General features: G+C 58.4%; 1 protein-coding gene across 2 annotated transcripts in view; it reads right to left on the reverse strand.

Moving 5' to 3' along the window:
* The window catches only part of STX1A (syntaxin 1A), a 92758-nt gene extending 72527 nt beyond the window's left edge, over positions 1-20231 (reverse strand). For both annotated transcript variants that reach the window (XR_012631633.1, XM_074889887.1), the window contains exons 1-3: positions 20151-20231; positions 2931-3008; positions 1626-1725 (exon numbers count right to left, since the gene is read on the reverse strand). Coding sequence is in view for 1 of the 2 variants with exons in the window: in XM_074889887.1 (XP_074745988.1) it covers positions 1626-1725; positions 2931-3008; positions 20151-20180 (208 nt within the window). In the remaining variant the exon portion in view is untranslated. The remainder of the gene's footprint in view (positions 1-1625; positions 1726-2930; positions 3009-20150) is intronic.
* Positions 20232-26444: the final 6213 nt, after the last annotated feature.

Below are 26444 nucleotides of genomic sequence, written 5' to 3' on the forward strand. Positions count from 1 at the left end.
TATGCTTTTAGGCCACAGGTGCCCTTTGCAGCCTGCGCTTGGCTCAGCCCCGAGCAGACACCGTGCAGATGAGCTGTATGAGCCCAGCAGCCAGAAGCAAAGCAATGACAGCTCTTCCCCAACAACACCCAAACAGAAACACTGCAAAATCTTACAGTGCAAGTGCAGACCAAAAGAGCCTGGAGGATGATTGAGCAACCGTTTGAGACACGTAAATTCCCTTGAGAAAATCCCTTGCTTCCAGGCTTGGCCAAGTCAATTTTAGCTGATGAGCAGCTGCCAGGAGAGGGGAGCATGAGACAATTTAGGAAGGGCCAGGTTCTTCCAAACAATTGGCAATATCTACTGATTTGACATCAGGCTGGACACAAGATGTGTGTACAATCTCCTGGGACCTCTAGAAACAATTCACAGAATTGCACTGGGCAAATGAAGAGAAGTGGATGGGAGAAGGGTGGATGGCAAGACAGAGACCTGGTCTCAGCCTTCCAGCTCCCTAATCACACCTTTGCGCCAGGGCCACTGCAGCCTGGAGGGCACGAGCTGTGTTCAGCAGTCGCCCACTGGCCCATGAAAGCAACAGCTTTGCTGACAACAAGGGCTACAGAACCATCCTGCACGGTCGGCCCTGCAGCAACCATCCACCCTGCGACCACCAGCACCATGAGGGAGGTGGGTGAAGGAGAGCCCAGAGGGGCTCACGGCAAGGCTGAAGGACAGGCTTGGGGCAGCGGAGACATTCAAACCATGTCCCCCAGCGGGTGAGCCTGTCCAGGGTCCAGCCCCGGACCCCTGGTCTAGCCCCACTGGTAAAAAGCCCCGCTCAGCTATGCTCACCCCTGCTCTCCCTTGCACACCTCGGTCCCACCTGCTCCACAATGACGGGTGTGCAGACACCAGAGCCCAGCTGACCCCAGCAGCCCCAGGTGCTCTGCCAGCGCCAGCTCCTCTGGCTCCCCCGGGAGATGCACTGCTTGCACCTGGGCACAGGGGAACTCATCACCCACAGCTCCAACTCTGACAGGCCCCACAGACTCCCAAGTGTTGCCACCTCTCAGGTGCTGCGATCCTTAACTTCTGTTCTTGGCAACAAACCTCTTCTCAGGAACACAAGACCAGGGAAGAAACAGCGATGCATCAGCAAGGTCTGGAAGGGACAGACTTTGGCCAGACAGCAACAAAATGTCCTTCACGACAGAGAGGGCAGGGGCACAAGTGCACACCGTCGGCTCAGAAAAGAGCTGCACCATTTCTGGGCCAAGCAGGCAATGCTCAGCCTGTTCCGCAAGTGCCGCCTCATCCACGTACCCTCCCCAGGCAGCCTGGGGCAAGACAATGGCCAAGCAGCACAAAACCAGCCATTTGCTCTTTTCAGTCTCGAGGTTGCCCCATCCTTCAGGAATTCCCCTCCAGCAGCACCTCTCAAGGTCAGAACGCCATCAGTCATCCCTCCACCTCCTTCCCACACAGGTCCCAGCCCTCCCTCACCCAGGCGGCTTGTGACTTTCCAGCCATGGCCACCTGAAGACAAGAGGACTTCTGCCTGACTCCGTCCACCCCACAAGTGGCCCAGCCCAGCAGAGCCACGCGCCCACGGGGATGCAAGCCGATCAGGGCTCACTCACTCTCGTCGGGGTTGGGCGAAGCAAGAATGGCACTGTGCTTCCTCTTCACTTCCTCCACATTCTCTGAAATTTTATCGATGAATCCTCGAATTTCTTCCACCTGTGAAAATGGACAACAAGACAGTCTCTTGTGAGATACCTGGACTTTTGGAAAGGGGAGGGATTAATAAGTCCTATTCCAAAGCAACCATGACACGTCTGAACCACAGCAAACATCCTGCTGGACCAGATTTTCCATCTGGATCCTCAAACTGTATGACCACTGTGAAATCAGACCTTCCACATCACAGCAGCCAGCTTTGCAGTCACAGCAATGTAATACAGACTCTACATCCTGTATCCTTCGTGATGCACTGAGAAACATTTGGGGTTTATTTAAATTAGCATCAGATCTACAAGTCCCAGGCTCTGCACCTCCAGCATGGAGAACATTGCTGAGGCTGCACAAGCCAGGCTCGGTCCCAGCTCAGTCCCCCACGGCTCTGTGCTCCAGGGGCTGAGAAGCCCAGTTTGACCCTCACCCCACAGACCAGGGAGGCCACACTTGCCAGCAGATCCATGCTGGCCCCTTCCCCACCCTTCCATACTACAGGGAGACACGCCGGCATCGCCCAGAGGGGGAACCTCTGCTTGTGCCCTCTGCCTGCAGGGCTGCCACCCTCTAGCTCTGTCTTCTCATTTGACTCACACCACCACTTTGATCATCTCCCTCCATCTGCACATCAGATTATTTTCATTCCCCGCTCCATTGCCTGCACAGATACATTTTGACACCCCCTACACACATGCCATGCTAAGGGTGTGCTAAAAATCCGCGTGCAGATCTTACAGCCACCCACATGCCAGAAGACAACCTCTTGTTTGGTAACGAGAGGCACAGAATTAAATCAAAGCCGTGCAGAGACTGCTGCTCCGCAGAGGTGCTTCTGGGAGAGGTCTGAGAGCCGGCACGCTTCAGCAGCAGGCAGGGGGCAGGCAGGCTGCGAGGCTCACCTGGCCCAGCTGCCCCACTGGTTTCTGGAGGAGGAGGTGGCACAGCAAAGCATCCATAAGGCCAGGTAAGTCCACGACAGCCCCAGGTCTGCGTGGAGGCCTGGTTCCTGCTGATCAGTGCTCTGAGCACAATCCCCAAGGACCTCGACCATCAGCCCAGCAGCGTCAGCCAGGGCAGGACCCCCATCCCCACCCCAACCGCGGCTCCACGCCTGCGGCAGCAGCCCACGCCGCAGCCCCGCAGCCTGCCCCTGCGCTAACAGAAAGGTCTGAACTGGCTTTAAAACTGCACCGGAGAGACAAACCACTCACCTGCTCAAAGAACTCGTCCATGAAGCGGTCCCGGTCTACACTGACAGTGACTTCATCATCGTCGTCGCTGTCCTTCGCCTGCAACGACATGGAGAAAGGCATCTGCAAGTGCTTCCTGCAAAGTCTGCGGTTCCACTCAGGAGCTCCTCAGGGGCATCTTTCCCTTCTTCTTTGCTCACTTGCTCCCAGGAGCTGGGGCAAACGCCAGCCAGAGCGTGGGACACCCCGGACACTGCCGCACTATGGGCACCCAGAGAGCAGAGAACAGCCAGCTCCAGCAATAACAGCACGATGCAAAACACCACCGCAGCCAGCTGCCACACCGCCTGGCCTCCCGTGGCAAGGCAGAACAAGACCCACGACACCTGTGCATGTACAGAGAGCTGGGGCGGAGGGACGTTATGAGCCGTCCTCAGCTACGTGTGAGCACAACGGCTCCGCAAACAGCAGCAATGGGGAACACGAGGGATGCTGTGGTGGGAAAATACAAGGGGTGCTGCGGAGTGCAGAAAAGGTGGGAGAGAACAGAAAATACAACAGAAGCCACAGCAGGCAAACGAGGGGCTGTCCTCGTCTGCAGAAGCGTGTGTGTCATTGTCACCAGAGATGAAAACACCTCCTATCCCAGCGAGGCAGAGGACGCAAGCTTGCAGGGGAAAGAAAAATTACAGTCCTCTGTATAAGGAGACATTTAAAAGATTATTATCCAAAGCAGATACATGATGAAGGGAAATGAAAAATTAATGGGGTGGAAAAGTTTCTTCTTACTCCATCTTCACTAGAGAGGAGCCAGTGGAATGGAGAAGATTTAAGAGAGACAACTGTCTTTGCTCATCTTATGATTGCCCCCATTTTGCAGACGGTTACATGTCACCCCGTGGCCTCTTCACACTTTGTGGAGAGCTAGCCAATATGGTCTTCAGAGAGATGCCTCTTTCCTTGAAATAAGTCAGATTAAATACCTATCCTTCCCTCTAAAATTGCCTTTTCAACCCAGGGTGACTGGTTTGGGTGGAGTCACCCAGAGGAGGCCTCAGCTTTCAGCCTTGCCCCCGCCCGTGGCACCCTTTGCTTTGGTGGCCGTTTCATGACACGCTTATCCAAAGACTGGAGAGCTACTGCGATTCAGGTGAAAGTCTCACACTGACAAGGAAAAGCAGGTGCGTGGCTGCCCTCACCCCACCACTCTGTGGGCACAGAAAAGAAACATCCCCTGAAGCCAGGAATTCAGACTTTGTCCATCTTGGCCACATCCCGGCCCCCACGCCAGGGCTGAGCAGGCTGGGACATGGCAGAGGCCTCCAGCCCGAAAACTGGTCGGTGCATTTGGATTTTGATGGAGCTGGGCAAGATCAACCTGAGGATGAGCACCTAGAGCCTTCTCCTGCTTTGACTTCAATCCCTCCCCCCCATTGCTAAACACACACCATCATGCTGGGATACAGACCGGGAGCGGGGCGATGGCCCTGCCTGCACGGGCATGCCAGTACCTGGCTGGCCTTGCAGAGAGCTCTGCACAGCCCCCGCAGACGACAATGCCCTTGGCATCAGGACCCAGCTCTTCCCTGAAGTTTTCTGCTTTCAAAATTCGGCAGTTTGCTCTTGCACCAGGTCCACACCAGCCTCTCCCGCTCCCTGCCAGTGATCACAGCCCAGCACCGAGAGCCAGAGCACGACTCAGGCTTAGCACAGAGCTGGATGCGCTGCCACGTCCAACACCACGTCCAGCACCACCCACAGAGCCCCGGGGCCAGGGGCAGGATTTGGCCAGGGGCTCTGTTACACCCCTCCTGAACCCCGATGCCACCAGGCAGCCAGGCTGGAGGGACCCACACCCTCTCCTCCCCCCCAGTCCCTGCCATCACTGCTCCAGCCTCGCTCAAACCTGTCGCAGCAAACTATCAAGTCCCAGCTCCGCTGCCGACCGCATCATCCATTCAGCCCACGAGCGAGCCCCACTGCACCGGCACAGCCGCCACGGGCCGTAAGCAAAGGTCCATCTGGGGTCTACAAACAGACCCAGACCAACGCCAACACCCACTCTACCGCTCCCAGAGCAGCACAGGCACCTCCCCAGCAACCCACAGCACGTGAGCAGGAGGGCTCACCATCGAGGAGGTTAAAAAGTGTCATCTCCTAAAGCTAGGAAGGATGTCTGTATGGATGGATGCTTGCTATGGGGATCCACGTTGCATTTCACCAGAAATCCCGCTTGGTTTGTGCCATGCTTGATTTGAAGCATCAACTGCCTTCGATTAAGACGGGTGGTACCCAGAGTCATCAGAGGGGCAGGTACAACACCTTTAACTCCTGCAGGGACTGAGGGATTTTCTGCCAGCCCACACAAACACGCACGGTTTCTGCCTGCCTTGTGCCAGCGTTATCCCGAACAGCACGAGTGGTCACAAACTCCCACCTACACCCGCCCCCTGAGGATCTCAGAAATACATCATGCCAACAGATCCTGGGGACACACGCTGCGAGTGACAGAAGATGCACCCGCCAACGCAAACGCTGCCCCGGACACACGTGCCCCCGGGTCACGGCACCCTGCTCCCCACCACCCTGCCCAGCCTCTCTGTGTCAGCGCCAAGAAGGGCCCCGCCAGCCCCCACAGCCGCGGGGGATTTCAGCCCTGGCGTGTGCTCTGCGTGAGCTCAGCGCAACCATCCGGCTGCAGCGTGGTGGGCTGCTCGTCGGGGGGATTTCTCAGAGGAAACGGGGCTGTTATTCCAGCTGACCTCCTGCCCCAGCTGTACCACTCCTCTTCTGTGCTCCTTCCAGCCCCGTGCCTCGAAGCCTGTCCTTGGGCAGCAGCCCACCATCGACCCATCCCAGCACCCGCCACAGCCAGCCTGGCTCATCCCTGCCCCTCAGGGCCCCCAGCCCAGCACATCGTCCTGCCCGGGGGTTCACCCCACAGCACAGGGGCTGTGTGGGGCTGAGGGCCAGCACTGCAGCCCAGGCTGGGGGCAGACAGCCCACGGGGCTCTGCCTGCACAGCAGCTCTGCCTGGGGACACGTGTCCTGCCTGCAGCCCCGTGCCACCCCGCCACACACCCAACAGGATGGCCAGCTACAGGAAGGGGTCAAAAAAAAGGGTGCTGAGAGCAGCCCCTCAGAGAAGGACTGGGGGATGCTGGTGGGTGACAAACGGGACATGAGCCGGCAATGTGCGCTCGCAGCCCAGAAAGCCAAGCGTCTCCTGGGCTGCGTCCCCAGCAGCGTGGCCAGCAGGCCGACGGAGGGGATGCTCCCCCTCTGCCCCGCTCTCCTCAGAGCCCTGGAGCACTGCGGCCAGCTCGGGGGTCCCCAGCACAAGGCAACGGTTCTAAACTGACCGAGGGTGGGGTTAGGCTGGACATAAGGAAGAAATGTTGTACACTGAGGGTGGGGAGACACTGGCACAGGTTGCCCACAGAAGCTGTGGCTGCCCCCTCCCTGGAAGGGTTCAAGGCCACGTTGGATGGGGCTTTGGGCAACCTGGGCTAGTGGGAGGTGTCCCTGCCCATGGCAGGGGGGCTGGACTGGATGATCTTTGAAGCTCCTTTCCAACTCTGATCCTATGAAAGCCCTCTCCCAGGGCAAGCAGGATGGGAAGCACCAGCAAGCCTCTGCAGCCCTGCACAGGAAAACGCACCTCCATCACAACTTCCCCCAAGCCTATCCAGCTTTTCTTGCCTTCATTCTGGCAGAATCTTAATTTGCAGGAATTTTAGCCCCCCTCTTGAAGCTGGCGAGGAAAGCATTCCCCATTATTAAACACAGGCTTTTACCATGACCACGCAGGCCAGAGAGTACTGGCAGCAGAGGAAAGGCATGCTGCCAGCGAAGATGCCCATCTCCTTCCCCTCCCTTTCACCTCCGAAACGGTCCTGGTTCCTTGCACTGCTTAGTCCCATCCCTGCTGCCCACTGGACCCTGCTATTTACTAGAGCCAGAAATCCCAGAGGAAGGCAACCCACCGCCCAGGGAGAGGGTTTCTGCCAAAGCCACACACAGCCTTGTCGGAGGCATTTCTATTTTTCGAGGCAGCTCGCCCCCCGGGCACAGCAGAGCGCTGATGCACGGGCAGGGCGATGGTTATTTAGGGCAGGCACTGAACGCAGCGCTGCCCGGCTGTGCGTGGGGAGAGCGGCACAAAAGCCCAGCCGGGAGCCCTGCGAAGAGGAAATTACAAGGATGGAGCCTGCTGATCGGGAGGGCACGTGCCACTCCGGACTGGAGGAGGGCACCATCTGTCAAACCCACGTCACTGGAGATACCCTCAGTGCCGTACCACCTCGACACACGGTGCTGGGCTGATCGTCTGGTCCCGCTGCCCCCAGCCCCGTACCCCGCACCGGGCAGGCAGCAGCGGTGTGAGCTGCGGGGCTACCCAGGACTCGATGCCACCGGGCAGGCACAGCTCCTAGGGATACATATTAGGAAGTATTTCTTTGCAGAAGGGGTTGTTGGGCGTTGGAATGGGCTGCCCAGGGCAGGGGGGGAGTCCCCATCCCTGGAGGGGTTGAAGAGTCGGGTTGACCCAGCACTGAGGGATCTGGTGTGGTTGGGAATGGTCAGGGGGAGGTTCATGGTGGGGCTGGAGGAGCTTCAAGGGCTTTTCCAACACAGATGGTTCTGGGATTCTGATTCTGTGATGCAGGGTGCTGAAGGATCATCTGCTGCCAGCTTCTCCCTCAGTCCTGGGGCTCGGCCCAGGCACATTGTCGACCCTCACGGGCACTCACCCCAGGCTTGAAGTGTTTTTTCATACACTGCTGCCAAAGTAGAAACAAAACCAAAACACCTTTCCTAAGGAAACCTGAAGTCTCCACCCAGTCGACAGTGTTTTGGCTTCCTGCATCCCAGCTGTGAGCACCCCAGGTTTTCAAAGGCACACAGAAAGCTCCAACCTAGGTCAATGCTACCCGCTGGTGCTGCTCAACACAAGCAGCAAACGATTCACAGCCTTCGAAATCTCAGGCTTGCTTGCCAGTGACAGGCGAGGAGCATCCACTCCCAATGCCACGCAAGCACACCGGGCACACCATCCTCCCGGTGCTTCCCAGCTGCCGAAACAGCCGCCACCCATCCCTGCATCCGCCAGGTGTGCCTGACGCGTTGTAACCTCAGGCAGCAAAGGTGCCCAAGACTCCTTACGGGGACGGAGGAAACAGAGCCGCAGCAAAGTGCCTTAGGTGAGACTGGCTCTAAAACCAGCTTACAGCAGGCGACAAGCCCAAGTTAATTAACACAACCAGCCAGCAAGCAGCTCCACCGCCCCGCAGCCTTGGGGGGTTACTGGTGTTGCCCACTTCACAGGTACCGCGGCAGTGCGGATCGCTGCCTGCCTCCCTGGCGTGGGGAGCGGGTGCTCTGCCGCCGGCACGGCTGGAGCAGAAGAGCAGGAGGGCCCTCATCAACCTCCCTCAACACCCAGCCCTGCTTCGGGCACTTTCAGGCAGCACTGGGGACCCGGGGTCTCCTTCACAGGATCTTTTCTTTCTCCAGCCCGCTGGAGGCCCAGCAGAGTGCCGGCAGCAGGGGTGGCACCACTGCCTCCCTGCTGCCTCTGGTGCTGCTGAGCATGCGGAGAGGGATGGGAGGGCAGGTCAGCCAGAGCTCCTCCAACGTCTTTCAGGCCTCGCAGGGTTAAACATGCCCCTCCACAAGGGCCAAAACCCCAAGAGGAGGCAGAGCTGAGCTGCAATAACCTCCCTGGCAAAGCAGAGCAGTGCTTGGAAAGATGGTCCAGAGGCCGGGAGCATCCCAGCGCTGTGGTTTTGCAACAAGCACACAGCTAATAAATTCATTATCGAGCAGATGACATCCCTCTGGTTCGAAAAAGCCCTGTTCCCTCCACAGGCGCTTTCTGGAAGATGGCAGAGGAGCACAAACCAACCTTGACTTGAAGCCTGCTCTCCTCCGAAAAGCAAGAGGCAGCAGGCAGGGCGAGCTGTGGCAGGGCATAATGAGGTCTCGATTATCTATCTCAGCGGTGGCTACGCGCAGGCTTTAGCTCCTGCCCTCTTCTGTTAGCGTTGCAGATTTATTTGACCATGTCCAGATGCATCTGTGGAGCCGGTACAAGCAGCAGAGCTGCACCAGGGCAGAGGCGCAATGGGCTTGGCCGGTGCTGGGCACCTCTCTGCATCCCAGGAGATCGTGCTGCCCCCGGCTCGTGCCCCTGCCAAGCCCTGCCAGCGGCACTCACAACCACAAAACTGACCCCTTCCTAGAGGACACCCGTGCACCCCAACAGGCAGCAGGCAGGCAGCCCCAGCTCTGCCTCCAGCCGCGGGGCTGCAGGGGCCAGCGCCACACGCTGCCTCCCATCCCCACCAGGCCTAAGGCAAGCTTCACAAAAGCACAACAAAAGGAAAAAGCCGCAACAGCTGCCACTCTCCTTTCAGGGACCAGTAAGTCAAGCAAAAAAATGGCCTCATCCCTAAGAGATGCAGGATGCTGCTCACCGGCTTCGCTTTCAGGCTGAATCTGGGGTTTTTTTATTTACTGGACACCTCCACACTGATCTGCCCAGCCTGAGAAATTTCAGCCACCTGGGCTTGACTTTGCAAAGCGACCGCCCTTTCTGTATAAAACCAAAGCACCCTGGAGGATGCACAACAGAAGGCTGCTCAGTGGGGGGATGCTCTCTGAGCAGCAGAGGGTCGTGGCTGGGACCGTGTCCCCACACAGAGCGGCACACGGGGGTCCAACACGGGTCATTTGTTCCCCGCGCCCCACGCCCAGGAGCCCAGGGCATCGCTGTCGTCCCGCGGCAGCTCGCTCAGCACAGCCCCGGCGTGCAGCTGCACACGTTGCCGAGGAGAAGCACGAGGTCAGAATAACTCGGCAGCAAGCTGCACCAAGAGCTCTTCTCAGCCATCTTAAAAAGCCTACAGGACACATATTAAAGCATACGGATGCCCAGATCCCTGGAAACATCCCAGCCCAGCTCTGCAATGCTCAGCAGAAGAGCAGCTCACGGCAGCAATGCTGCTGAAGCTTCACATGAACAAGACCCACAGCACCCACGCGTGTCCCACCCGCCAAACTACCGCCACCCTCGTATCCTGGGAGGCTGCGCTGACCCTTCACACCTCAGGGTTCGCTTTAGAAGCCAAACCAACTCTCTCCTCAGGAGTCCAGAGGCAGAAGTCCTGCTCCAGAGGGTTTTCAGGGAGGTGGTGTCAAGGCTGAGGACCAGGACAGCCGGAGGGTCTGCTCCCAAGAGAGAGCCCTGGAGAGCTGAACCACCTGAGAGCATGGTTTAATTTACCTACAGCCTCAGCATTAGCATTTTTTGCAGACTACTTATATAGTACAGCTATGCAGCATAATAAACTGGGTGTTTTATAGCACGCAGGCCTCAGCTCAGCTATGTCTAATTCCAGTATTCACCAAAACCAGCCCATACTTCCCACTAACAACTTTTTGACGGATAAAAGTTCAAGGTACAAATGACTTTAGCATTCAGCAACATCTGCATGAGTCAGTAGGAGTTTCCAATTTCCAACACTAGCAGTGCAAGGGAGAACAAGATTTCCAAGAGTTTTGTCCTTAGGTGTTGGCTTTCCTTGCTGCAGAATTACGTTACCGGCCTTTGGCACGAAGCCCAACCGCTTTATGAGAGACGTGGTCAACTCTTAAACTCAGTTTTAGAAGCAGGCATGTAAAATTCCACTTAACTATTAAGAACAAGCGTCAGGGGTGATAGAGGTGCCAACAGTGCTGCAGGGGGCAAGGCACTGAGCTCACCAACCTCTCCTGTAGCTCGAGAACATGGACAGCATTGTGATCTACCGGAAAGGCATCGATATTCTACAGTCAATATATTACAAATTTGCAATCATGGCTAAAGAAAAATTTGGGCAAAAAACAGCAGACAGACTTAATTCATCTGAAATTCATTTCTTAACATCCTTCTAATGGTGGCACCATCCTTGTTATGGCTTCTGTGCAGCCCAGAGCTTCACACTGGCAGTAGGAGCACCTGCAGCCACAGCACTCGTCTCTCCTCTCCACCCCGTACCATATTCACCAGGGTCAGCACTGGGAGAGGTTTGTGCCAGGATCACCACGTGCTTTGGTATCTACCAAGTGCTCCACGATGGACACCAAGCCCTGGTGATACCCACCAGTGACCACGAGGTCTGTACTGGGAAGCTGCCGGAGAAAAGAGGAAAGCCTCAGGCAGAGGAGGTGATGCCAGCGGCACCACAGCTCCCACGGCCCGTGTCACCAGGAGAGGATCAACATGTGAAAATCAAGGCGGTCCACAAAAGTTATTCTTTAAATCAGACTGCATTGCCTACAGACACTCATGGAATGTGTTGGTTTGGAAGGGACCACCTTCAAAGATCCTCCAGTCCAACCCCCCCACCATGGGCAGGGATGTCTTGCACTAGACCAGGTTGCTCAAGTGGTCAAGAATGCTCAAACACGGGAATGACATTTCTTTGGTGCTCTTGCCTACACCATATAAAGGAACCTCAGCACCATCCAGGTGAGACACCAACCCTCCCAGAAAGCAAATGTCTTCTAGAAAACCAAAACAAACAGTCGTTTCATACACCACAAACCCTAAGTCTGACAGGACTTGACGGAAGATCTGAAAGCAATGGCAGATAAAATGGAAGACTTAATACTAGAAAATCCCCAGTGGACATCACAGCAGAAGCACTGCATGACAGCAAGTGGCCATGGCTGGCACTGAGCTTCTGAAAACTCACAGGACATCGTGAGCAGATTACATTTTTAATTATTTTTCAGTGAGCTCCCATGAAAAGAAACCCAGGTCTGTAAGTATCCACTACCGCACTATTAACGGAAAGCTCAGTCCCATCTCGCAGCAGATTTTGACGCTACGCAACCCAGGTTTGTCCCCTGCGCCTGGCGGTGAACGCTAGAGGAGCAGGCAGCAGGGAGGAGGGACCTTCTCCAGAGGAAGGAAAACAAATGAATGCAAATAATTTTGGGCAGGAGATTTGGAATTTTTCAATCCAGTCAGGACCATCTAGTGAAGATGGCTCCACCCACGGCAATGGGGTTGGACTAGATGATCTCTGAAGGTCGTTTCCAGCGCAAACCATTCACCTATTTGATGACTGTGGTCCTGCAATGGCTGTCCAACGGCAGCAGGGACAAAAAACTTCTCTACAACAGGTCTCGACACAGTTGTGAAATGGGCCGAGGAGGTTGTGTGCCACAGCAAGGTGTCGAACACAGCTCTGGCTCAACGGGACCTGGAGAACCTCTCCCCATTGGCACCCCTGGGGAAGCTTTCCCTTAGCCTGACCTCTCCACACCTGCTACAGCGCAAGGATTTCCCATTCTCCTCTGGATGTCCCCAAAGGCAGTTTTTGGCCAGCAGTCAGCAGATGTCCTGGGCTCCACTTACTACTTCCAAAGCTCCTGCAAAAGGTGATGGAGGAAGAGACCCTCCTGCCAGAGAAGACTGGCTGTACAGGGGCATCTCCTGCACCTCCACTGGAAATACTCAGAGTACCACACTGAAGAAGGCTTCAGGACATCTCTCATGTGGGACCTGAGCAGTTAGGACCTGCTTGTGTTCAAGGCAGGTTAAAGAAAAGCAAATAAAACATCTATTTACAAAACTCAAACTAGACAACACAGATAGGTAGCTCAAGAAAAGGTGAGCAGCAAAATTAAACTGGATTCACGGCGGGTCCCTTATCCCAGCCCACGTTCAAGGACGCCTGGTTAAGCCAGTCACCCAGAGCTGCCTGCACAGGACCAGCATCATCCTGCAGATTTGAGGTACTGAAGAAACTTTCTTCCTGATGTGACCTGTCGGCTTTCAGACACAGTAGTGTGGAGCAGGTACCAGAGAAGGGCAGTAGAGAAGGGCCATGTCTATGGCCTTCTGCAGGAATGGCAGCAGGGTGCCTCTGGGTTCACACATCACCCCCCAAACAGCGCCGCACCCCACGCCAGCATCACATAAAGACACACGAGCTGCGTCCCCAGCAGCGTGGCCAGCAGGCCGACGGAGGGGATGCTCCCCCTCTGCCCCGCTCTCCTCAGAGCCCTGGAGCACTGCGGCCAGCTCGGGGGTCCCCAGCACAAGGCAACGGTTCTAAACTGACCGAGGGTGGGGTTAGGCTGGACATAAGGAAGAAATGTTGAACACTGAGGGTGGGGAGACACTGGCACAGGTTGCCCACAGAAGCTGTGGCTGCCCCCTCCCTCGAAGGGTTCAAGGCCACGTTGGACGGGGCTTTGGGCAACCTGGGCTAGTGGGAGGTGTCCCTGCCCAGGGCAGGGGGGTGGAACCAGACAATCTTTAAGGTCCCTTCCAACCCAAACCGTTCTGTGAGCCCATGACACACCACATGCCCCAGCCCATCCTCTGCTCACAGCCATCAGTTTGCTCCCCTGTTTGGGGGGCGAGGCAGCGCCCACATTTCAGACACCAGCCCTGCTGCTGGCTGCCAAGGGCAGAGATGCAGGCAGCCCGTGGCACATCACCCCTGCCCTCTCCCCCTGCCTTCCAGCTCAGCAAAACTTTCTACTCCTTGTGCTTCCAGAGTTGCCTCATTTTTTATTTTTTCTAAGATGGTCCTGCTGGCTTTATGCCTGGTCTGGTCCTGACACAGCATCACTGTTTCTGTTGCCCACACCCTTCCTCTCTGCTCGCCTTCCCCTCCCCATGCATCTCCTCTAAGGATAATCCCGCAGACGCCGCGGTCCAAGGACATTCAGCCGTCCTCTGCCGTGGGTTTGCTCAGGTCACCCTCCAGCCGCCTGGAGCCAGGATATTTCTGCACACTCCGTCTTCCCGGGTCTTCCACTTGGGCTCACTCTCCTCCTTTTTGCTAATATACGTAATTTTCTGGAAGTAGCAATTTATCACAGTACTTAGCTTAATGAGCCTTACTGTACATGTTCTGCCTGTAGTGATAATTTTGCATATTTCCTGAGAAATCTTGTTAACGGGGAGATACACAGCAAAACAAACATTTGTATAGCTTCCGAGCAGCTCGCACAAAGACACTTGCAATTAAAACAACAGGAACTAGTCTAAACCCCTTTGGCTCAAGCCCTTTTAGACATCCAGCCCGCAGCCAACGTACGTGGCTTGTGAACGCAACATCTCATGACTGTTCGGCACCAGGTTTCGGGAGGCAGAGAGTGTTCCTGCACTCAGGGTGACTTAGTGGGACCAAGCCCCCACCACGCCAGACCCTGAGCGCCCCAGCAGACACCAAGGGACCCCGGGGCTCAGCGTCCCCCTCCAAGGCCAGTGGCCCCCCAAACCCCCATCCATCGCCCCGCTCCCCCCGGGGTGGGGACAGGGAACACCGTCCAGAGCTGACCTGGAGGCTGGGCTTTGCACGCTGCTGTGTTTAAAGCACATCAAAGGCTCTTCCCAATTTTAAGTTTTCTTCAGCTCGCCCGGTGCGGGTGCGTGCCCGCCGCTGCTAACGGCCCCCCCGCAGCACAGGGATGCCCAGGCCCCCACGACCGCCGGGGAGCAGAAGAACCTCTCGGACAGAGAGTGTGCAAGGCCAGCGCTGCGGGCGCACGCTACATCACCTCTGCCCGGCTGAGCGGCCCCGCAGATCCCTGGAGCGAGGGCTGCCCCGTGTCTCACCCCCTCCCGCTCCCCAGGACCCCGAGGGAGCAGGCGAAGCAGCTTCCCCCCCCCGGAGACGCATCCTCGCGGCGGGGAGATGGTTGGGCCAGGCGTGGTCCAAGGGCAGCCGTGGTGCACAGCCTTCCCCAGCAGCTCTGCTCCTTCCAGCACCCAGAAAAATCAGCTTTTCGGCATCGCTACCCACCCCACTGACCGCAGCCAGAGCGGGCGGCTGTGCGGGCTGGGGAGACACCAGCTGTCACCCGCCACGTGACAGCCCCCAGTCCCCGACCGACGAGGGAAGAAGCGAAGCTGAATTATTTATATGACCCTTTTGGTTGAACAGAAGAGCTCAGAAGCACACCAGGCAACCAAGAGGGTTAAAAAAGGAAAGGAAGGCAGCATTTAAATAAGCAAATATATCTATTTCCGGGGCCCACAGGGACTTCTGCGTTGGGGGATGGCTCCAGAAAAGCCCCACTGCCCAGACGAGACCTGACTCCTGCTGCAAACAGCAACTTTGGTCGACTTCACATTTGTGCCCCCAAGAGACAAATCATCAGTGGGAGCAGCACAGAATTATTAATGAGAAGGGATGGAGCAAGGTCTGGCTGCAAGTCCTGGGGGGCCACACTGCAGACTTCAGCTGCCACAGGAGGGAAGAGGGTGGATCCGGGGAGCAGGACCTGGAGCCGACCTCGCTTTCTCTCTCCTTTTATTTTTAACACGCACCTCCCCGCAACTCCCACGGGCAGGAGGCAGCACTCGAAACAGGGACGCGGGCTGGCAGGCAGGCAGGCAGGCAGGAGCAGGGGGTTTCAGTCGGCTGGGGAGGACAGTGGCACGGCACAAACTCACAGACATTGCCAGAAAAAGGGACTTGAAAACAGCTGCTGGAGGAGTGAGGGCGCAGGAGGAAAAGGCAAAACCATTCTGACCATTTCTGCAAGCTGGAGACGTGCAAAAGCAGGTCTGGTTTGGCACCTGTGCCTCTCCCGTTGGCGTGGGTTGGGCAACAGCTCCTTACTCAAAAAATAAGGTATGATGAGAAAGAAAAGCTAGACATGAAATAAAGGGCGACTCTTCAAACCCCAGAGGCATTATTCCCAATTAACACTGATTTGAGCAAGGCAAGCCTTCAGACCCAGCGGGAAGGTCACCAGAAATGTGACCGTCACCTCATACACTCGCTTTGTTGCCAGCAACCATTGAGGCTTCGGTCCTGCAAACACCTCTGTGGCCACCCAGTCTTAGACGAACTGGTCCCACCACACAAGGTCTGTGCTGGGGGCAAACGGGGACCTCCAGCTCCGAACTGTCCTTCCCCTCCTGTCACCACTCTGGAGAAGATCCTTCTCATGCTGGGGGAGCTTCTGCCAGCACTGCAGCCTGCCAGGCCTGGACCCCATCCCGCACGCACGGAGGCCTTGCCAAACCTCTCCCCACAGCGCCCGAACCCACCATTTGGGCAGTGTCCACCCCAGCATCTCAAGGAACACTTCCATCACGTAACTGCAAGATAAAGCATCAGGCAAGCACTGTCTGTAGGGAATGGGGAGAGGATCTGTCAACCAACAAATGGTCTTTCCCAGCCCAATTAGAACCCAGCGACTGCTACAGTCACCAAAAATCGATTACTATTGGAAATTCTGCTAATTGGCTGTATGAAATTTTGACAGCAGAGTCTCATCCTCCTGAAATCACCCAGCCACATGTTTCTTAATGGCTGGTAATGCCAAGTGCATGGAGTGACAGCAATCCTGACTGAACCATCTGGGTGCACCTAGCCACCGACCCCCGGCACCCCTCCAGCTGCTGTGTCCCCTCAAAACCCCTTCTCCCAGCCCGGGCAGGCATCTCACAGCAGCCCGCAGCACCCTGGCATCATCTCACTGCTTCAGCAACAGGGAGCAACTGCAGGGAATTGAACTGTGCTGGAAACAGGGCACCCCGGGACCAGGGACCAGGAACTGCCACATGCCACTTCCATGCCACTGCTCGACATCTGCAGTGACACAGAGAGTGGGATCAAGCGCACCCTCGGCAACTTCACCGGTGACACTGAGCTGAGCGGTGCAGCCATACGCTGGAGGGAAGGGGTGGCATCCAGAGGGACCTGGACAGGCTGGAGGAGGGGGACATGTGAACCTCATGGAGTTCAACCAGGCCAAGTGCAAGGTCCTGCACAGGGGGTGGGCAACCCCAGAACCAGCACAGACTGGGGGAGGGAGGGAGGGAGGGAGGGAGGGAGAGCAGCCCCTCAGAGAAGGACTGGGGGATGCTGGGGGGTGACAAATGGGACATGAGCCGGCAATGTGCGCTCGCAGCCCAGCAAGCCAAGCGTCTCCTGGGCTGCGTCCCCAGCAGCGTGGCCAGCAGGCCGACAGAGGGGATGCTCCCCCTCTGCCCCGCTCTCCTCAGAGCCCTGGAGCACTGCGGCCAGCTCGGGGGTCCCCAGCACAAGGCAACGGTTCTAAACTGACCGAGGGTGGGGTTAGGCTGGACATAAGGAAGAAATGTTGAACACTGAGGGTGGGGAGACACTGGCACAGGTTGCCCACAGAAGCTGTGGCTGCCCCCTCCCTCGAAGGGTTCAAGGCCACGTTGGACGGGGCTTTGGGCAACCTGGGCTAGTGGGAGGTGTCCCTGCCTGTGGCAGCAGGGCTGGAACTAGATGGGCTTTGAATGTCCCTTCCAACCCAAACCACTTTGTGATCCTACAACCCTTGCACAAGTCCCTCACCTCTTCCCGCTCTCTCTCAAAATATCATTCATAATTATTTTACCATTTGGACCTGTCTCACACTCTGGAAATCCTGACATCTCACCCAAACTGAGCTGTCCCCTTCCAGACAGGATGGAGTAGCATGGGACCCTCACAGTCCTGCACACACACATCACCTTGCCCCGGCCCCGTGGCACCCAGGGCCAGGACAGCTGAGCTCCACATGTCAAGCGGAGCCTCAGGCTCATCCTCCACCTGCAGCAGCTGACGGCTTTTTGTAACGCAGCACCCTCAGCACCAGCTCTCCTCAAGCTTTGGAGGACACAACACAGCAGAGCCTAAATAAAGACATTTTAGTAAGTGCCTGGAGCACAGGGAGAAGCAGCTCAGACACGGTCCCAAAAGCAAAATAAATTATTTTTCAGATCATTTTTGTCCCATCCCTGCTCTGTCCCCAACGCTGCAGAGGGACAACCACAGCAGGAGGGGCAGCTTTTGGGGGTTTTGGGGAAGGGGACCGGCTCCAGCCCAGCTCCAGATGTGCAGGAAACACCATCCAGGCCAGAGCCGCAGCACCTACCCACGAGCAGCTGAGAGCAAAGCTCTGCTGGGCTCCTTCCAGGCACCCTTCACCGCCAGCCCTCGGCTGCTCTTCCTCCACAAGAGGACATTTTTCAGCTGTAAGCTAAATTTCCTGTCCTTGGTTCAGAGGAGGCCTGGGGGCACCCCCACCCCCAGGGCACTCAATAAGCTCAGGTGAGTTTGAACACAACTGGAGCACCAAGGTTCAGAAAAGACACAGGATTAGATTTTGAATTTCAAGTACCATTTTAAAAAGCCCATTAAGGCGTGAAGCTCTTGTTCTGCACAGCAGTGTAAGCCCTGCAGCCCCTCCTCAGCTCCAGTAACACCAGCTCTTTTTTTTTAATTCTTCTTTTTTATCATCCCTGGCAGAATTTAGACACTGTATTAAAATGGGAAAAAATCTGGCCCAGGCTATTAACGAGGCTGGCTACTCTCAGCACAGAAAAAACAAGCCCAACCATTCCCTATCCTCATCCACTGCAGCATCTCGCCCCTCCCAGATGACCGCCACCACCACGGCTGTAAATCCCCGTTTCCCGGGGGTGCTGCCCTGCTCCCCCCAGCCCTGCCAGCCCCTGCCCCAGCGCGGGCACCCGCTCCGCTCCGGCTATCCCAACGCTCCCCCCCAGCCCCGGGAGCCCCGGGGGAGCAGGGACCCCCAGGGAGGGCTGCACCATGCTGAATAGGGACCAGCAGCACAGCGAAAATGCATTTGATTTTTCTCAAGACATATTGAAAGGAACAGAGAGATTTTAAAATACTCTACGGCATCACTTCTCAGCCAGCACAGGCTGCCAAGAGGACATTCACAGGCTGGTTTTTACTATTATTATTAAAAAGCCTATTTTCCAATCCTATTTCACAGCCTGCGCTGTTGGTGGAGAAAAGAGCCCCCTGTTTGGGTGCTTTCCAGGCACTCCGGCTGAGGGGGGGCGGTTGTTCTTTATAGAGCCCCCACCCCCCCAGCACCGACAGCCACCCCCGCGGCCCCTCGCTGGCGTCACCCCAGCTCCGTCCAGACCGAGCCAGGCCCCCGGGTGGGGGGTCTGTGGGGTCCCACCAGCCCGACATCGACAGTCGCCCCCGTTACCCGTCGCTCCACGGCGGGGTCGCCCCCTCCCCTCCCGTAGGTCACCCACCCGGGGTGCAGCACGGACCAGACCCCCGCTCGTCCCCCGCTCCACGCACCCCCCACTCGCCTCCCGGGCAGCTCGGCAGACCCCACCGTGAAGTCATTACCAAAAAACCCCCCAAAAACACAAGAAAAAGCAGCAAAGCAAGCGCTGGTGTGCCGGCAGGAGGGGGGATGCCGGAGCAGCGCCCAGGGGTTTCAGGCTGTCGCCCCCCGGGACCCCCCGCGGCTCCCGCACGCCGCAGCGCCCGGCCCGTGGGCGGCAGCACCCCCCGCCCCACGGCAGAGGGGGGGCCCGGGGCACGCGGGGGCGCTGCCGCCGCAGCCCCCGGCAGGCAGGGGCGCAGGCAGGGGCGCAGGCAGCGGGGGGCAGCGGGGGGCAGCCTGCTCGCCTCCACCCACACCGCCGTGACCCGCGGGGGTCTCCGAGTGCCCCACCGGCGGGACAAGGTGCCCCGCTCACCACCCCCCACCCGTCACCCCCGCCACCGCGGCGGGAGCCCCGGGTCACGGCACCGCGCGCCAAGCGGCCCTGGGCAGCGGCGGCGGAGCTGCCGGGCCCGGGGGGCACCCGCGGGCACCGGGGGGCGGCGGGGGGCACCGGCTGGCGCCCCCGCGGCGGGGCAGCACCGGAGGGGCGGCGCGGCCCCGGGCTCTTCCCCGGCAGGTGACATCAGCAGAGCCCGGAGGATGAAAAAGCAAAATGGGCGCAGCGCGGGCCGTTCCCGGTGCGCCCCGGCCCGGCCCTGCGGCCCGCAGAGCATCCCCCGCCGGGCGCTGCCCTCCCTCCGCCGGCTCAAAACAAACATTTGCATTTATTTTTTTTTTTCCGGCTGCGATCGCTTTCAGCCGGCTCTTCCCCCCCCGGCAGCCGGTCACTCGGTGCCGGGGGAGGTGGGGTCCCCCGGGGCACCGCCCGCCCAGCGCCGGGGGCAACCGGAGCGGCCCGCGGGAAGGGGAGGCGCGACCCGGGGGACCCCGCTCCCGCCCCGAACACCCCGCGAGGACCGCGGGGCTCGGCCCCGTCCCCCCGCCCCCCGACCAGCCTCCCCCGGCGCCGCCGCTCGGGGCACGGCGGCCCCCGGTCCGGGCATGGCGGGGCGGGGGGGGGGCGAGGCGGTGCTGGGCGGTCCCCGGTGACGGGCAGAGGCGCTGCCCGCCCCCCCCCCGCGGCCGGCGCCCCCCACTCACGGCGCGCAGCTCCCCGGTCCGGTCCTTCATCCTGCCCGGCCGCCGCCGCCGCCGCCGCCGCTGGGTCCGGCCGCCGCGGGGGAGGGGCGGGCGCGGCACATGCGCGCGGGGCGGAGCCGGGCGGAGCGGGAGCGGCGGGGGGGGCCGGTGGGTCCGGGCCGAGGGGCGCGACGGGGCAGGGCACTGCAGGGGGGGGCACCGGGGGACACCACACCGTGGGGTCACAGCCGCGGGGGGGTCAAAGTGGGGGGAGTCCCCGGGGGGGGCACAGTGCTGGGAATAACGTCAGGGGAGATCCCGGCTGAGGCTGACACTCGGGGCTCGGCTGGGGCCTCTCCCCTGGGGGGGTCACACCTGCGGGACATCGCATGGGGGGGCACACGGCTGCGGGGTCACCCCGGGGGTCCCGGCGGCAGCACTGCGGGGATCCGGCAGACAGCGGCGGGAGGGGCTCGCACTGACCCCCAGCCCGGGGACAGGCCGGGGGGGGGGGGAGGGGGGTGGTGTCCGCCAACCTCGTGCTGGCAGGGAGCAGCGAGGGGCCAACGAGGCTCAAACCGGCGGGACGAGGCCCCACGCGAGGCCCGCGCCCCCCACCCGCGCCGCCGGTGCCCCCCCCCCCCCGCGCTGGGGCGCGGCGCCCCTTGCCGTGTCCCCGGCACCCGCCGGAGTGGAGCGGGGGGGGGGCACCTTTCCCGCTCCTCCGGGACACCCCCCCGGGGACAGCCCCCCTGCGTTACCGCCAGGGTCGCCCTGTGGCTCCGGGGAGCCCCACATGTTCCTGTACTTTCCCGTGCTGGTTCTTCCCCGAACCACCCAGATCCATCCCTTTCCCCACTTTCGCTTCCTTTCTTAAACATCCCATAATAAGTGCTGTGCAATCCTCTGCATCCCAAACGCGCCCCGTACCCCCGGGCAGAAATCCCCCCCTGCCTTCACTGCAGGGCCCAGGGGCCGGACGGGGGATCCCCTCCTCTGAGCCCCTGATCTGGGCTCCCACCCACCCTCGTGCCTCTGTGGGGCTCCCATGGGCTGGTGGCTCCTGCAAGGGACCCGGAGGGGTGTTATTGGGGGTCCCCCCCCACCATCTCCCCGTGCTCCTTTGCAGGTGGGCGGAGGAGCTTCACTGCACATCCCACCGGCAGGGAGAGTTCCTGGCACCGGGAACGGGGCTTCATTTACTGACGTGACTAGAGCAGAGAGACGGGGCCCCCTCTGCCGTCACCCCCACGAGCCCTCCATCGGAGGCTGGTAGCCCACCTTCTCCCTGCTCTCTCTTCTCCTCTGTCTCCTCCTCCTGCAGGGCAGGCACGTGGAGGAGGTGTCCCTAACCCTAACCCGAGCCCACACCAGCACCCTCCTGCCCAGAAGGATCGGCTGCAGTGGGCGCAGACCAGCTGAAACCACGCCTAGAGCCAGCACCTCAGTGCTCAGCCCCAGCACCTTCTCCAGCCACCCCGGGCATCCCCACGGATGGCGCTTGGCACAGCGCACGCTGCCAGGCCCCTGCCACAGGCTGCTGGTGGTTTCTCACATCGCCTCAAGCCCGACGCCTCCAGGAGCAACCTCCTCCCCTCCCCTGGCAGCTCTGCTCATCTGCCTCACGCAGACATGGGCCCGGGTCACATGGAGACAGGACCTTCAGTGCCTTCTGTGGAGAGCTGGGGTCATCCGGGTCGAGGCTTGCTGCAGGGGAAGGGACCAGCTTTCTTCCCCAGGGATTTGAAGCTCCCATCACATACGCATTGGCTGAAAAAACAGCTCCTCACACATGAAGCAGCAGAACAGGCGTCTGGGTCTGTCTTTGGGCCACCACCATCCAGGTGACACCTGGATGGTGGTGGCCCACGTGGGGGCACAGAAGACCTTGTTGCTGCAAATCACTCTAACGCCGAGGATGGTCTTACCCACAAAGGGACTTACAAAGCTGCCCGAGGACAGCCAGGAAAAGCCCGTGCCTGGTGTCCTCCCGCATCGCGGCAGCCCAGCTCTCCAGTGCCCACCGTGAGGCTTCACCTCTTTGCCTCCTGCCGAGGGAAGAGGCCTCTCCTTGGACAGCTGCACGTGCCCTGCGCTCCCTGTGCCCACCCCTGCCCAGGGCCGGTGAGGAGGATGAAGCCTTCCAGCCCCAGCTCCCCACCCTTGCCTCTCGACAGGGCCAGGACACCATGCTCGGGCTGTCCCAGCCGAGACTGTGGGTGGCTCTGACCATGCCTTTGGCTGCGGTCGCACTGGAGGGCCCTCTCCCCTGCTAGAGCTGCACAGCTCATCCCGCCTGTCCCCTCACGGCCCCGCCGTGGCCCTGTGGCTTGGCTCCCGCTGCTCAGCACACGCCAGGCAGATCCCCAGCGCTCGGGCTGCCAGAGCCGGGACCCCGCCAGCAAGACAAGCCAGCACCTTCCTCCAGCCAGACACCGACAGGACCACTCCGCCCCCGTCTGCAGCGCCCTTCTTAGCTAGATTCCATCAAGAGGCTCCCAAAGAAACATTTTTCTCCTCTCCTAAGCTCCACAGAGTACCACGGAAGCCAGCATTCCCCCTTTGCAAACGTCCCTGCCTTCCCTACACAACAGCCTTTCCCATTTCCAGCCCCAACAGCTTCTCACCTCCCGTGAGGGCTGCAGGTCCCCTCTCCTTTCCAGCCAGCCCCCGTCCACGCGCCCTCCCTCCAGTGCTGGGTGCCACCACCCATCCCATACAGGGCACTAGGGAGGGCGGCAGGAGCTGAGACAACGGGCAAAGCAGCCTCCGACCCCCAAACCTGAGACATGGCTACGGGAAGACCGGCCCCCCGCGAGCCCTGGAGATGCTGGGACTAGGTGGAGGAGGCTCAGACAGCTCTTCATTCATGCTGCAAGCACCAGGGACTGCAAAAAAAAAGAAGTCAGAGACACACTTCACTTTAACAGCCCCGTGTCTGCAGAGCTGGATGTATTTACGAGCTTTCAGGTGAGTCAGGCAGCTGACAGCAACTGAAAATGCAGCACAGAAACCCGAGGAGTCACACGCTCCACTTACACATGAAAAATTACAAAGGTATTGTGAGCTGAGGTTGCAGACGGATGGCTGGTGAAGTCGGTGGCTGATCTAAGATCGATCCTGCTGTTCCTGAGGACCTGCTGCCATTGGGGGAGACTGGACCATGACTGCCGATGGAAGGAAGAGCTCAGACGTGCGCAAGGGGGTGCAGAATTAATCCTCACCAGAAAGGCAGAGAAAAGCCAGCCCTTGGCCCTGCGTGAGGCTGACAGTGCGGACACGACCAAAATCCCGAGCTCAGCCAGGCTCCACGTGACACAGGAGTGGGGGCTGCAAGACTTGCAGCTTGGCTGCGGCTCAGAAACCACCTGAGGCTGCTCACTCATTTTGCAGCCACTGCTGCCACTTCAGGGACGCTGTTTTCCATTTGGAGCACGGGACAGAGCTCCTGGAGCAGCTGCCAGAAGTAATACGTCGAGGAATAGACTGGAAAGCTGTTGGGGAGGGCAAAGACTGGAGCTGCTGAGCACAGCAGTACCCAGGGAGTCTTGCTCGGTGCCAAGAACACAGGCCAAGTCTTGTGGCATGAGAGAGACAGGATCTCCGAGGCAAGGCAGGGATGAGCTAATTAAGATGGGCTGCTCCACGCCACCTCCCTGCATGGGGAGCTCCCCCCAGCACCCCGCTGCCAACGGGGAGATGCCGGGGAGGGGACAGACACGTGCGACCGGAGTCACAAGTGGATCCAGCTGACGAGCCGGAGGTTCCCTCTCCCTGTGCTACGGGAGCAGAGATGATGCCAACGGCGTTCACTCCAAATGCTTGTCTCCATGCCAACAGTCATTAAAAAGTTGCTTTTGAAAAGCTGATCTGGTCTCCAATCTCCTGTGCCCAAGCGACAGGAGGATGCGTTGCCATCGCTCTCCCGAGGACAGGACTCCGCACTGCCCGGGGGGCAGGAGTCCAGCCGAGCCCGCAGGAGCGGGTGACGTCAGCGAACAGATGACGTCAGGAGGGAAGGGAAACTGCCATGACTTGGCAGAGATTGAGGCAGGGCACCCAGGAAGGCATCCGGCTCTTCTGGAGCAAGGCAAGAGCTGTGCCCTGTGCGCGAGGGGCCTCTCCCAGGCGGCGGTTTTGGCCAGCCCGGGCTGATGGAGCACGCTGCACCCACAGCACCCAGCTGTCTGCACACCCCGCGCTGTCTCCGGGCGTCTCTGCTCAGCCCGGGGTGCCTGGGGGGGGCAGGAGCCCCGGAAGGGTAGGGATGGCCCAGGCTGGTGTGGTGGTGGCACTGCTCAGATCTGTTCTCCAGGGTGAGGGGCTGCGGGGAGCAGAGCGGCTGGTGTGCTAGTGAGGGGCAAGGGGCAGGGCTGGGTGCAGGAAGGAAGCGGGGCCAAAACCACCCCCAGGATCAAACCACAGAAAGGAATAAACACACAGATCTATATGCGTACAGAGGTCTGTGCGTGACATGCCCACAAAGAAGAAAAAGTCAAAATGGGACAGGAGAGGGGAAAAGAATGGAGAAGGAGAGGTGACCGAGGGGGGAGGGAGGGAATCCAGCCCTGGCAAGCACAACTGTGGTGGAAAACGTTGGGCACTGCAAGCAAAGCGTTGAGAAGCAAACTGGTGTTTCCAGCAGCAGCTCGAAAAGCCATTCCCTAGGGTCGACAGCTCGTCTGATCTCTCAGACTCCCGCCGCCATCTCCAGAGCATCCCAGCGCCCACGAGGACACCGGCAGCAGAGGACAAGGTATCACAGGCACTGCCAGTGTGGGGTGATGGCCTGGTTTCGGCTGGGATAGAGCTAATTTTCCTTCTTGTTAGCTAGAGTAATGCTGTGTTTTGGATTCAGTATGGGATTTGCTACGAGAAGAATGTTAATACACTGATGTTGTTAATTGTCACTAAGAAACTGAGGCCTTTTCACCTTCCCCCATCCTGCCAGCGTGCAGGTGCACAACGAAGCTGGGAGGGAGCACAGCCAGAGCACCAGACCCAAACTGGCCAAGGGAATATTCCGTACATACATCATACACCATCGTGCTCAGTGGAGGGTTGGCTGGGAAGTTCCAGCTCTTCCAGGATTGTGGTTTCAGGATTTTCCCTCCTCTGGGATCGCTAGCCAGGAACGGGGTGGGTACCAGTCAGCGAGTGGTGAGCAATCACATTGCACAGCACTCAGTTGTGTATTTTGTTATCACTATTATTATTAGCATTATTATTTCAATTTTTATTTCAATTATTACAGCTTTTATCTCAACTTACAAGTCTCCCTACCTCTACCCCTCCAAATCTCTCCCCCACCCACTGCGAGGGGGAGGGCGAGCGAGCGGCTGTGATGTGCTGCTGGCTGGGTTTCAACCACGACAGACGGGAACCCCCCAGAGAAACAATAACCGCCTGGGAGGAATCACACGCTCCCTCCTCCTCATGCCTCCAACAGCAGCCTGACAACAGGCTTTGCTCAGCTCGTGCACAAGCTGCCACCGTCAGTTGCTCTGTACAAGAAAATTTGCTACAGCAAAAAAAAAAACCCAAACCCCTGGAAAGGATGACCTGTAGTCTCCATCTTCATGTCAAGAATAGGTTGAACAAACATCTCTTGGCTTTGATAAAGTCAGGGAGATGTTGACTGAATGAAGCAGTGGACTAGATCTTGACATCCAGCTTGAACTTTCTGGCTTTCTAAAGCCACATTAAGTCACAGGAAATCCACCTTTTCCACCTGCCCACAGGGCCAATCCTCTCATCACACACCTCCAAGACAAGTTTCTTTCACACTTTGCAGAAATCCTCCCAACTGTTTTGAAAGTCAGATTATTTTTTTTTAAATATAAGAATTTGTGAATAAATCATAGAGAAGTCTGATCCTATCAGTCCTTTCTGATTTTTTGTGTTACTCTAGAGAAGTATCTTGACAGATGAGAAATGGAAGTACCTCCAGTCTACACGGCACTAGGATTCGCTTTAAAAACCTGCTTGAACCAAAGCAATGAGAGTAATCCAAGCAAACCAAAACAATCATTTCAGTGCAGGAAAAGGGGCACATGGTCACTTATTTTTTGACTGATCCAATGAAGTGTGATTTAGCTCGGTCAGCTGTACTCTGCCTTGCATTCAAATACTGACATTAGCTTTAGAGAACGCAGGCTGCCCCTTGAGAAGACAATGAGCAAAATAAAAAGGCAGCTGAGGGTGAAAGGCAAAGCAGCCCACTCCTTCACTTCACTGCCAGGAGAGGGTCTGCAGGGAGCTTTCCTCTGATACTCCAACCCAGCGGCTAAAATTAAAATAGACTGAGCCAACAAG

Source organism: Strix uralensis, chromosome 20 (assembly GCF_047716275.1).
Source record: "Strix uralensis isolate ZFMK-TIS-50842 chromosome 20, bStrUra1, whole genome shotgun sequence".
Lineage (NCBI taxonomy): Eukaryota > Metazoa > Chordata > Aves > Strigiformes > Strigidae > Strix > Strix uralensis.